The sequence below is a fragment of the Chiloscyllium punctatum genome, chromosome 5 (assembly GCF_047496795.1).
Source record: "Chiloscyllium punctatum isolate Juve2018m chromosome 5, sChiPun1.3, whole genome shotgun sequence".
In the NCBI taxonomy this organism is placed as follows: Eukaryota; Metazoa; Chordata; class Chondrichthyes; order Orectolobiformes; family Hemiscylliidae; genus Chiloscyllium; species Chiloscyllium punctatum.
The window spans coordinates 32,345,716-32,358,975 of NC_092743.1; the positions used below are offsets into that span (position 1 = coordinate 32,345,716).

The 13,260-nt window shown below is 39.4% G+C and overlaps 1 protein-coding gene across 1 annotated transcript in view; it reads right to left on the reverse strand.

Moving 5' to 3' along the window:
• Nucleotides 1-13,260, reverse strand: part of tg (thyroglobulin) — a 366,459-nt gene that overhangs the window by 312,871 nt on the left and 40,328 nt on the right. Inside the window, exons 15-16 of the mRNA XM_072569545.1 lie at nucleotides 4,853-5,062; nucleotides 2,694-2,900 (exon numbers count right to left, since the gene is read on the reverse strand). Of these exons, the coding sequence (XP_072425646.1) occupies nucleotides 2,694-2,900; nucleotides 4,853-5,062 (417 nt within the window). The remainder of the gene's footprint in view (nucleotides 1-2,693; nucleotides 2,901-4,852; nucleotides 5,063-13,260) is intronic.

Below are 13,260 nucleotides of genomic sequence, written 5' to 3' on the forward strand. Positions count from 1 at the left end.
AGATTATATGCTTTGTGTTTAGCCCAATAGCAGCACTGACTTTTGGAAAGATGTTGCTTCAAACCTCACTCTGGGCACTTCTGTGTATAATTCAGGCTAAGACTCAGAGCTGGCATGAAGGAGGCACCAGCTTCAGCTGAGATTTTAGACTGAAGCAGAATTTGATCCCTCTAGTGGATTAAAAATGATTCTATTTCACACTTTTCCTTCTCGTAACCATGCTCTTTATTCCAATACTGTTAAAGCAGATTATCTGATCTTTATCACATTGCTATTGCAGAGATGTTGCTATGTGCAACTTGGTTGCTTGACGTGTAATACTTCAAAGACATTTAATTGGCTGTAACTGGTTTTGAGAGGTCCAGAATTGTGGAAGATACTATAGATTCACAAGTTTCATTTTCTTCTCTTTGGAGATAAGATGGACAACATGGCTGCCAACCAAAAACTATAGAGATTTGTGTTCAAATCCTACTCATCTGCCATGATGCCAACTGTCTGAGTGTGGAGAAAAACATCTAGTCTCAAATTAGCTAGTCGTATCTATCAGGATATAACAAACCTTAAACAGAAGCTAATTCAAAATATTTATAGGACATGGTAATATCTCTGTTTAGGAGATAGGGAGGGGGTGATTTTGGCCAATGGAGAAAAACAACCTTTAAAAAATGGAAATGTGATGATTGATGTTTGAGAGGTATTCCTTTTAGAATTACATTTTCAAGATTAAAGATTGCATAATAAAAACACCTCCCGAGAGGACATTAAAGAGAGTTATTGGTAAGATAGGTTTTTAAATATTTAAAGTAATGACAATAAAGTCCATCCTGGTATTAGCCTTCTGTTTTAAACCATCTTACGGCACGCAGATAGACAAAGTTGTAAATGGCAGCTTCTTGACAGAGAGGCTGGGTTTGTTTGACTTTTCAAAGCCAGGTAAGAGGCAAGTTGCTGCCAAAGTTGATAGTTTTGTCATAGAATTGTAGAATTAGGTGTATAACCTTATATTAGAACTCATATTACAAATACTATAACAACTGGTAAAAATTAACATCCTTTCTAATCTTCCATATTAAGGTTAGCAAGGAATATGAATTACATGATGGAATTTAAAAACTCATTAGCAATAGGCAAGTATGCAATGAAGCTGGTAAATTTCTAGGAAGGGACAATAACAATTGGTATTGGAATCTGGTCAATAAGTTCTATTGTAAGAGCCCAAGGACAGGTGGTAGGGAGTCTGGCAATCATCATGAGATGACAGGAGGACTGACGGTTGACCATAAAGTTGTCCATCATTGATTGTGTATTCACAGGATTGGATGTGTAGGTTGGAGGAGATGTGGCAAGCACTGATGTCAATACTGCATTTAACCGCTGTAATGGGGTATGTATAAATATCCTGTACTTTACTGGGAAAGGTAGAGTGGCCTAGAGACCTCTCCCACACTGCATGGTAAGGGGTTCTGAATAAAGATCAATTTGTGAACATGGGACTCAGACTCCTCTTTAAAATCCTTCTCCAACACTGTGTGAGTGGAACGGGTCAAGAAGAATGGCTGCTGTATGTGTTTGGGGGGAGGAAGGGCAGTGTTTATAGTAAAAGGAAAGGGACTTCATAAAGCCTTTGATCACCAAGGTATATGGAGAGCCTAACTGAAATCTACAGGAGTCGATAATGTGATGCTGGAAAATCACAACCGGTCATCAGCATCCGAGGAGCAGGAGAATCAATGTTTCGAGCATAAGCTCTTCATCAGGAATAAGCCTCATTTTCCAGCACCACACTCTCGACTCTGATCTCCAGCATCTGCAGTCCTCACTTTCTGCCAGGTTGATTGAAACCCACAGGAGTTTATAAAATAGTACAATGCACCTAAAAACACATCTTCATATTTCTAAAGTATGTTCTGTTAAGCTATAATGTGAAAAGTGCAATAATTGTAGCTTGAATGTTACTATGCTACTTTGTTGCTGGTTTTTGTTTGCTGGTTTCTGGGACCATGTTAGTTTTCAGGCATGAAAATAGCATCACTTTGGAAAATAATTTGGGAAACTCTGTTGTATTGAGTCTGAGGAAACAAAAGGTATTTGTTCATTGATTTCATAAATTATCATGATACAGCAAAAACCAAGAGGTTGCTGTTTATCAAGACAAAACATTGATGGTGCTTATTAACAAAACAATGGCTAAATCAGTTATTTTAAACTTGCACATTTGCTATTGTTGAGTGAATGTAGTCAAGTTTCCAAATTGAAAACATGGTCACAGCAACAACAACTTGAATGTATATAAAATCTTTAAGATGTATAAGAAGTCTTGAGATGCTTCACAAAAGCATAATCAGATAAAAAAGACATAATTCAAATAACTAAAATTAGGGTAAGCAAGCAAAATTTTGTCAATCAGGTAATTTTTAAGGATTACATTCAAGTGTGTGTGAGAGAGAAAGGGCCAGTGTTTAGGAGGAAGTTGCAAAACATAAAGTAAAATCACCCTCGTCCCAGAGAAACATAAGAGTGTTCTTTCATTTGAGAGAAACAACTGGAGGTAGTTTAACCTGAAGGTCACTATGCCTCAGGTAATGGGAACAGTTGAGAGGGAGAGTCCTTCATGGTAATCTCAGTTCAGTTCTGGAACTGAATCCACACTCTGGACTAAAACATTGAAATTATAGTTAAATAATACTTACTCTGGCAGGCCTCTGGATGTGGGAATTCTCTAATCCACTTATCGTTCTGTGTATCACATACAAATTTTGTCCCATCAAATGCACTTTGGTAGCCTTGACGACAAATCAGACGGCAATGTTGCAGAGACTGACCATTTGGTACCTCATTACACAGTACAATGCCATCTGACACAGCAGGAGAATTGAAGGGTAACGCACACTGTGGGCCTGGGAAAACAAAATAGTGTGACATTAACAACCCCTTAACCAAATCACCCATTTAAGAAAATCACAAACCTTTTTCAATCAGTGGAAGATGAAGAATAATTTCTCATAATAGGCTTTTTGGGTAATGGGGTGGTTTGGTGGAAATACTGCTGCTACATTTTAAATCTAGAACATAAAACCAATCCCGGCAATATTGACCAGAAACACTGCTGTATCAATTATCATTAAAATCCGTCTGGTTCACAATGTCCTTTAAAGACTATTATCCATATCAGATCTGGCCTACATATGGCTTCACAGCTATATTAAGACTGTTATGTTTTAAATGTCATCTAAAATTGCCAAGCAAACAATTCAGTTCATGAACAATGTAGGGATGGGTAACAAATGTTGATCTTGCCAGCAAAGCGGAAAGAAGCATTCTTTTGAAAGAAGTATTCCTTTGAAAGGAAAAAAATGATTGTATTCCTGCATTAAGACAAATGCTGAAGTTACACTGCAAGATAGAGTCACAGAATCATAGAGTCATACAGCAGTGATTTAGACCCTTCAGCCCACCATGTCTGTGCAGACCAACAAACTCCAAACTACACACATTCTATTTACTGCACTTGGTCCACGGCCTACTGTTTCTGGTATTTTAAGTACATATTCAGATATTGCTTAAATGTTGTGTGAGTACCTGTCTAGCCCACCCTCTCTGACAGGATATTCCCCATTCTACAACCTTCTGGTGGAAGAACTAGATCTAAATCTCCTCTAAACCCCTTCCTCCTCACCTTGAACATATGCCGTCTAGCCTGAGACATGTCTGTACTGGGGAAGAATTATCACGATCTACCCTTCTATGTCTCTCATAATTTTATATACCTCGATCAGATCCCTCCTTCAGCCTCCTTTGCTCCTATCCAGTCTCTCCTCATAACTGAGGCTTTTTATCCCAGGTAACTTCCTTGTGAATCTCCTCTGCACCCTTTTCAGTGCAATCACATCCTTCTAATAGTGTTGCAGCCAGAACAACACTCAGTATTCCATCAGTGGACTAATCAATGTTTTATAAAGTTGTAACAAGACTTCCTTCCTCTTATATTCTATGCCCCAGATAATGAAGGCAGACATTCCACATTTTTTCTTCAGCACCCTGTCTACCAGTGCTGACACCTTTTAAAGATAACAAAGGCATAAATGAGGGCTTCAGCAGGTAATGAGCAGAAGCAGGAGCTGGTTTGGGCAACGTTTCAGAGATGGAAATGGAGGATCTTAGTGATGGCTTGGATATATGGTTGGAATCTCATCTCGGGGTTAAATATAATAAAACTGTGAACAGCTTCGTTCTACCTCAGACATTTGTGAGGAAGAAGGTTGGATTCAAAGGCAGTGGAGCAGATGTCGTAGCAGGGACTATGGCTGCAAACCTTTTAATTAATCAAAGAGAATTTACACCCATCCATTTGAGTTGCTGGGCAAGCAGTCTGACAATTTAGAGGCTATGGGGGGTTTGAAAGTGGTGATGGTGGAGGGGGGGGCGCGATGGTAGAGCTGTCTATTATCAGCAAGCATAAGGGAATTCACATGATGCATTATCACTGAGGAGTCACTTTGAGATAAGAAGTTGAAGGGGTGAAATAAAAGTCTTGGGTGAATGTTGGGGGCAAGGGAGTTGGGGGGGGGGGGTCACCTGAGATTACTGCGTTGCAGTGGGAAGGGAAACCATGAGTTGATCCTCAAACTGTCAACAAATAGTTAAGAAGGAAGCAGAGAAGTGCAGTCTCAGCTATCAGTAGAGAAGGAGCATAGAGTGATGACTTTTTCAAAGGCTGCAGACAGCTTATCCAAGCCACATCAGATACTTTTCACCATCACGAGTATCACAGTATCATTTGTTGTTCTCCATTATTGAATACAGTTTATTGGACGCTTTCCACTTCTTTGGGAGCATCCAGATAACTTACGGTTGCAAGCAGGTTTCAATCCAGTTGTTGTGTTGACTTTTGTTTCAGGGATTTCTTCACCATTTGTAAAGACACACCAACACCTCCCTTTGCCCTGATCACACTGTACAGCAGAGAAGGAACCATCAAATTTCTCACACACTGGGATGTACCCTATGCCCACCTCCTGCTGCATCACTTGACTATTGAGAATTTCACATCTGCTGGGACCTAGTGGTTGAGAAAGAAGGAGAATATTAATTTCACAGTTTACATTTGATCAAATTCACTACAGGAATTGGCTATGATAAAGAATAACACTTTTATTACTTTTAAAGTGCTGATCGGGACTATCTCTGAACATTAACAATTTGATTTGAGGTGCTAATAATGTTAGCTTTAATTGGTAACTCTCTCTTTCTGGCCTAACATACTTTCTTACTAAAGTATCTACATTATGAGCCTGATTTCCCCCATTGGGCGGTAGAGGTAAGGAGCATCTTTCACAGGGCACTGCAGTAATTATAGACCTGCAATTAGATTTATTTAATTTAGATTGTTAGTACATGGGGCTATGGGTGACCTGACTGGACTCCTTGCTCTTTTAGGTGACAATAATTAAAAATATAAATAACTTTCTACCCTGCAAAATCATTGTTAGATTATTGTTGAGAGATATACCTGAAAAATGAGTAACAGTATTGGATTCCAGACAGAACCTGTGAAATATCATTCCAGTTCACTTTTATATGTTCAATAGAAAATGATAGCAGAAAATGTAAGGTAAAATTGAACTATCTTAAGTATTAACCAGAAAATCAGGAACAGTGTTGCTGTAACTGAGAATGATTTACCCTGTCACTTCCTGCTTAATATGAGGATAGAGAATAATCTGGCAATACTTTGTCCTGACTTCAAGGATCTAGGACATGGGTGCAGTGCTTGGGTCTGACTGCACAGGAGAGAAAATGAGCAGGCGCAACACATTTCAGGACAAGGTGGTGGAAACCTGAGGAGGAGAAGGAGATGAAGACATTCTCTCCGAAGAGGTCACAGCAACCCTTAGTGTTTAGGAGTGAGAATCAGCGGATGTGAAGTAGAGTCAAGGGTCAGGCAGGAGCCAGTGAAAACCTGGCATCACATCTTTTAGACAAGGGTCATGCTGTTGAGTGTCACTCAAGTATTTAACTGAGTAGTGGCAGATGATCAACTCCTGTACCATTGATGGGGTGACTGTGGCTGCTGTCTGTATGACACCCATTTGAGGTTTAGTATTGACAATGGATCCTAGGCCACAGGCGAATAGTAGCTGGGAGTGGTGTTACAGAGTGGGGATCATGAGAGAGCTCCCTCCCTCCCCACCTCCCTTTCACCTCCCTTTCAGCTGCAGCATGCAATGAGGCAATTAATTGGCTATTAATCTTCTACTCATGGTCCTCCAATCATGATAAATCCTGTCACAGATGTAATCAGAAAGGAAGATAGTGGGTCCTCACCCACCAACCTCCAACCTGATTAGATGTTCTGCCACTACACCTTTACCAGTGCACCACAACATGCATTAAATTCTACCCAGTGTTCTCAAATGCTTCTACTTCATTTAGGATGCCCTTACTGAAATCTGCCTCTAATCACAGCCGCACTGTACAAGTGAAAGTTGCATTTCCAGTGCTGCCTATTAACTTTAATGTGTCTGGCTCCTGGTTGAAGCAGACAATTTTTACAATATCACCCAGTTATAATCCACAGTTATATGAGGGAGCTCATTGAGGTCTTTTTGTTCAAAAACAGATGAATACAATCTTCAACATTCACTCTTTTCACAAGCAAAGCACAGTGACATTAGTGTGTACCAACTATAAGATGTATTGTAAGGCATTTCTGAAAGCACCTTCCATACTTGAGACCATTATCAATTTGAAGGTCAAGGGCAGTGGATAGATAGGAACACCACCAACTGTACATTCTCCTTCGAGCCGCTCACTATTAAGACATAGAAACAAATCACCAGACCTTCACTGTCAGTCCATTAATATCCTGGAAGTTCTTCCCTGACAGCAATACAGGTGCCCCTGTATCCCACAGTGTGCAGCAGTTTAAGAAGGTGGTTCAGCACTATTTGCTTGAGGGCTGATATTGCCTGAATGAATATAAATTATTTCATTCTTGCAAAGTCACCTGTCAGGATACAATGATGTTGTCATGTGCTCGTTTCTTAAAGATATAAAGACATTATGTGTCTCTTAAAAGATACACTGATGAGAAATATACATCATTTAGGACTTTCTTCACATATTTATATAAGCAGTCAACACAAAGTTTGCTTGTTGACTGTATCAAATTCAACACATGGAGCTAATCAAATTCCAGAATATTCCTGAATATCTGTAGGAATTATCAAATTTCTCAGCCAAGAGTCGCTGAACCATGAGGAGCACCATTCACAGGTATTTTGAGGACATATTTGAATAGTTTTCCTGTTTTGTGTTTTTTATTTCCAGTGAAATGGATGCCATATTCTTCAGTGTAATTATTTATTACACTGTCCCGTTTCTACTGCCTTTCTTTGAAACCACTCCAATGCCTGTGTAATTTTTCTGAAGAAAGTGACTGAAAGCAGCTGTAGCACTTCAAAAGTGACAACAGCAATATTTTCGTTTGTGTCCACAGAGCCTCTTAGACTTGTTGATACCCATATTTTTATTTGCTTTGGCACATCCTCCCATTCAATTTGGTAACGTCCAATGCTTCATTAACCAACTGAGCCAATATTTGTCATTCCACTTAATTTACTAATGTACAGAAGCAATATTATTCATTACTGAGTTAGAAGTTCATTAGCTATTCCAGAATTCACAGAAATCCCCTAAGTTAATGTAAAGCTAAAAACTACAAAACAATCATTAACTTTGCCAGTTCTAACTTCTTGATATATAAAATTGTTCTTGTTCCTTGTCACGTCAACTTGAAAACTCTGCTGACTTCCAATGATTCATCAATAAGAAACCCTATGAAAAGTCGTAGTGTATAATTTCACATAACTCAGCAAATCTGTCTGGCTTTCCAGTCTAAGAGTGCAATAAACCTTTGTTCATACATGGTTGATGGAAAGACTACAGTTGTGACCAATCTAAATGAGTGAATTAATGCTTTAAAATATAACTAATGGATATTTAATGATAAACTGTTACATGGACACAAAAGAAGAGGGACCTGTCTGACCTAACAGGGTATCATTAATTGCATAATAGAAACATGTACAAGAATAATAGTTAGGCATAAATACAACCAGGAGCCAGGAATGCCACATCTGTCTTCATTGTAACCTCATGCCAGGTGGACGTTTCCTCCATCCTTAGATTGGTTGAAGTTAATGCAACTTAAACATTATCTCTTACAGAATCTTTACCTTACACAATATCGCTGCCCAAGCTTTTCCCCATTGTTTTCCTTTTTAAATTCACGTATTAAAGAAGGGCTGGATCGGTTGGGACTTTCTTCACTGGAGGACAGGAGGTTGAGAGAAGTTTATAAAATAATGAGGGATATAGACCGAGTTAATGGTAGTTGTCTACCATTAATGGGGGATTTCAAGACTAGGGGCACATTTTTAAGGTGAGAGGAGAGAGATTCTAAAAAGGCACAAGTGCAAGTTTTTTACACAGAGGATGATTCGCATGTGGAATAAACTTCCTGAGGAAAGAATGGATGTGGGTAGAGTTACAATGTTTAAAAAACATTTGGATAAGTATATGAATAAGAAATATTTAAGGGAATATGGGCCAGGAGTAGACAGGTGAGACTAATTTAGTTTAGTTTGGGATTATGCTTGGCATGGACTGGTTGGATTGAAGGGTCTGCTTCCGTGCTGTATGACTGTATGACTCTGTATAACTACCTTGACATTTACACTTTACATTATACATTTTACCTCTCACCAAGTCTATAACTTCACAACTGCAGGGAGTCTAGAGATTTGATAATTGTTTCAAAATATATTTCTTTTGGACTTGGAAGTTTGGTAGACCTTTAAAAATCTATTTCTTCATGCAGAGGAACCCTAACCTTCTGAATATCCTTCAAAAAGGATGCTGCTGATTTGGGTCATTGTCTATAACCTCATCTGGGTGACTATTAATTTTGTAAATGGTCATTATAGAGATGACCCCTCCTTTAAATAAATAGCTTTTCCCTTGTACTACCCTGAATTTCTAGACAAGCTATTGGCATTTGGTTTGAACAGGTTTTTTTTGTTTAATATTCTCTTTGTTCACCTCACCAATTTCCCTTTTGTGATCGTATCTTCATCGTGATATTCATCTGGTTTCCACAGGGTTATACATAGCTCAGCTTCATTTTGTTCAAACAAATGTTACCAGCAATCTACTGATGTATCTGAGTTAACGTGTCTTAGCTCTCTACCTCAATGTATTGAGTATGTCAAACATCTTCCTTTGCCCTCTGTAGATCTAGTTTTGGTAAACCTAGCTATTTTCACAGCCTCAGTCACTTTACTAGAGGACTGTTGTTCAATTAGTATCAGATCTGCCACTAACACTGACAATTTTGCTTTCAGAGACAACAGATTGTAATGTTCTTTGGTAATGAGAGGAATGAAAAACATTTCTACCAGTCCTGTAGAATATGCATCTTCCTTCCTGTTGAAAATATGAAATGTTCTCCTATGCCAGCATAGGCAATTGCATGAATTCCTTCTTTTTTGGATTCTGCCAAGGGACTCAGATGCTCAAAGAAATGCTCTACTGTCTAAACCTTGACCAGGTGATTCAGTGCTTTGTTTCTGAACAAGTTGCTGTCATGGACCTAGTCAAAATCATTCTGCTACCACAAAGGTGCTGATTCCAAAATATGTATGCAGGCAGAAAAATTATGGACTATTGATTGTGATCTATGTACACAATTTTAACTCTTATCTATGGTTTGTGTTGGAGTGTTACTTGTAGAATGCATTTCACTTTGGGACATATTCCACCTGAATCATAAAGTTTCACCTTAAAGACTGTAACTTTCAGCTATGGGGTACCTGACGTGTATTTCTGTATCAAGCTGAAAAGTTTGCAACATGTCCATTGACATAAATAAGCGCTGTGAAATTTGAGTCAGTTGAATCCGTAATTTCCAGCAAATAACCAATTAATTTTAGGAATTGCCTAAAAATGTCCTTTGATTCCAGCACATTTGAATAACCTTCTCGAAAGTTTACTTTTCCTTGGGCCATAGTAAATCTGGAAAAGACTTGTTAGTCTCTTATGAATTCTGATTTCAAAGCTACATAGTCACAGTTTAGTATTAATCTCTATTGGCCATTAATGAGATTTTCTCCAGATTCCCTTCAAAGCTGAATTCTTCTGTTGAATCTTGCGCATTCAAAGATTTCATTTTTTCTCAGATTAATGTAATTATCAAAGACTTCTAACATTTCATCAGATGTTTCTGTGTCTTCTTTGATGTTTTGATGATTTTTAAAATTATCTACTATTTGGCACACTGAATTCAATAATGTACTAACTTATTCAGCCTCACGATCATTGTTTATTTTTGAAGCAATTCTGCATCACATATTTTCTTCAAAATGTCCAATCCTATATTTTATTTAACCTGTCTCTAGTATTAAATATTTTCTGAAGTGTTATTTTCCTCTTCTATTCCTTCTTCATGAGGTTACTTATTCTTGTTCCTTCAAAGCTGTAGAATCTCAATATTATTTCTAACTCGCTACATCAAGCTTGTATACTTGCATTAAATCAATTCTGGTCAAATACTGTTATGTTAAAGTTTCTTCAAACTTCAAACCTTGTATTGTGGCATTATTGGAAGAATTTTATTTCCAATAAAGCTTTTGATAACTAGCAATATTGCAACACATTGTTTATTTTAAAATTTCAAATTCTGCTAAATAGCAGCATGCTATCTCTGTATTACCTGGGGTGGTTTCCCACATTTTCATAATCAAAATGATGGTGCCTACTTTCTGGATTGTTTTATACATTACCTGTATGAGTTTTCTGCAGCCTCATTGTGAATAACATTTTTGGCTTTTGCTCTGTCTACTGTGGTCGTGCCTCTTGAAGCTTGTAGACAGTGGTAGTGATGCTCATTTCAGGGATAAAGTACTTCTCTTCAGAGTTTCATTTCCAGTTTGATCCTTGTGCTGTTACTGTGAAGTATTTTTCCTTCTTGCCCTCAGGTATTGCCAGAACTTCTCTCTAAAGTCCTCATTTCTTCCCACTGTGGTTGTTTTTTTTTTCCTTTTTTTCCAAGACACTGCTTGATTAGGGACAGCCAGCACGGATTTGTGAAGGGTAGGTCTTGCCTTACAAGTCTTATTGAATTCTTCGAGGAGCATGTGGATGAGGGTAGAGCAGTGGATGTAGTGTACATGGATTTTAGCAAGGCATTTGATAAGGTTCCCCATGGTAGGCTTATGCGGAAAGTCAGGAGGCATGGGATAGAGGGAAATTTGGCCAATTGGATAGAAAACTGGCTAACCGGTCGAAGGCAGAGAGTGGTGGTAGATGGGAAATATTCAGCCTGGAGCCCAGTTACAAGTGGAGTTCCGCAGGGTTCAGTTCTGGGTCCTCTGCTGCTTGTAATTTTTATTAATGACTTAGATGAGGGAGTCGAAGGGTGGGTCAGTAAATTTGCAGATGATACGAAGATAGGTGGAGTTGTGGACAGTGAGGAGGGCTGTTGTCGGCTGCAGAGGGACTTAGATATGATGCAGAGCTGGGCTGAGGAGTGGCAGATGGAGTTCAACCCTTCCAAGTGTGAGGTTGTCCATTTTGGAAGAACAAATAAGAATGCGGAATACAGGGTTAATGGTAGGGTTCTTAGTCAGGTGGAGGAACAGAGGGATCTTGGGGTCTATGTACATAGATCTTTGAAGGTTGCCACTCAGGTGGATAGAGTTTGTAAGAAGGCCTATGGAATATTATCGTTCATTAGCAGAGGGATTGAATTCAAGAGTCGTGAAGTGATGTTGCAGCTGTACAGGACTTTGGTTAGGCCACAGTTGGAGTACTGTGTGCAGTTCTGGTCGCCTCACTTTAGGAAAGATGTGGAAGCTTTGGAGAGGGTGCAGAGAAGATTTACCAGGATGTTGCCTGGAATGGAGAGTAGGTCGTACGAGCATAGGTTGAGAGTTCTCGGCCTTTTCTCGTTGGAACGGCGAAGGATGAGGGGTGACTTGATAGAGGTTTATAAGATGATCAGAGGAATAGATAGAGTAGACAGTCAGAAACTTTTTCCCCGGGTACAACAGAGTGTTACAAGGGGACATAAATTTAAGGTGAAGGGTGGAAGGTATAGGGGAGATGTCAGGGGTGGGTTCTTTACTCAGAGAGTGGTGGGGGCATGGAATGCGCTGCCCGTGGGAGTGGTAGAGTCAGAATCATTGGCGACCTTTAAGCAGCATTTGGATAGGTACATGGATGGGTGCTTAATCTAGGTTAGAAGTTCGGCACAACATCGTGGGCCGAAGGGCCTGTTCTGTGCTGTATTGTTCTATGTTCTATGTTCTATGTTCTATGTTCTATTAAGTCCACATTGTTTTCTCTGTATCTCTTCCTAGTTTTGAGATGAACATTTTCTTCTAGTTGACTGCTTTTACCCTGTTATTGCTCCCACAAGTGTTGTAGACTACTAGTTGGTTTTTGCTTTTGGGACATTTCACTGCCACCAATCCTGCTTTCTACTCTTTTAGATATTTTCAAATGAACCTGTTCAGTGACATTATTACAGGCTTCTAGAGAGGTAGAACTTGAAGGTAGGCCTCCTAACCCTGACATAAGTACACTACCACTGTGCCACAAGGGTTCATATCAAATCTTGGTTGCACTAAAATTAAGCCTGAACTTCACAGCCCTCTGAAGATATTTTCTAATCAACTTAATCAGTATGACACGCCTTTGGAGCAAGTGGGCCTTAAAACCTGGTCTCCTGTCTCACTCCTGTGCCTCAAGAACTCCTAATTCTGCTTTTGATGCTGTGTCTAAGAGCCTGTTTAATTATTAATTGCACGGTATTAGGGTGGCACAGTGGCTCAGTGGTTAGCATTGCTGCCTCATAGTGCCAAGGACCCACGTTCAATTTCAGCCTCGGGTGACTGTCTGTGCAGAGTTTGTACATTCTCCCCATGACTGCGAGAGTTTCCTCCGGGTGCTCTGGTTTCCTCCCACAGTCCAAAGATGTGCAGGTTAGATGAATTGGCCATGCTAAATTGCCCACAGTGTTCAGGGATGCGTAGGCTCTGTGTATTAGTCAAGGGTAAATATAGAGTTGGGGGAATGGGTCTGGGTGGGTTATTCTTCAAAGGGTCAGTGTGGACTTGTTGGGCTGAAGGGCCTGTATCCACACTGTAGGGATTCTATAATTCAATGGTATAGACCATTAGAAAGCCCTAACAAGAA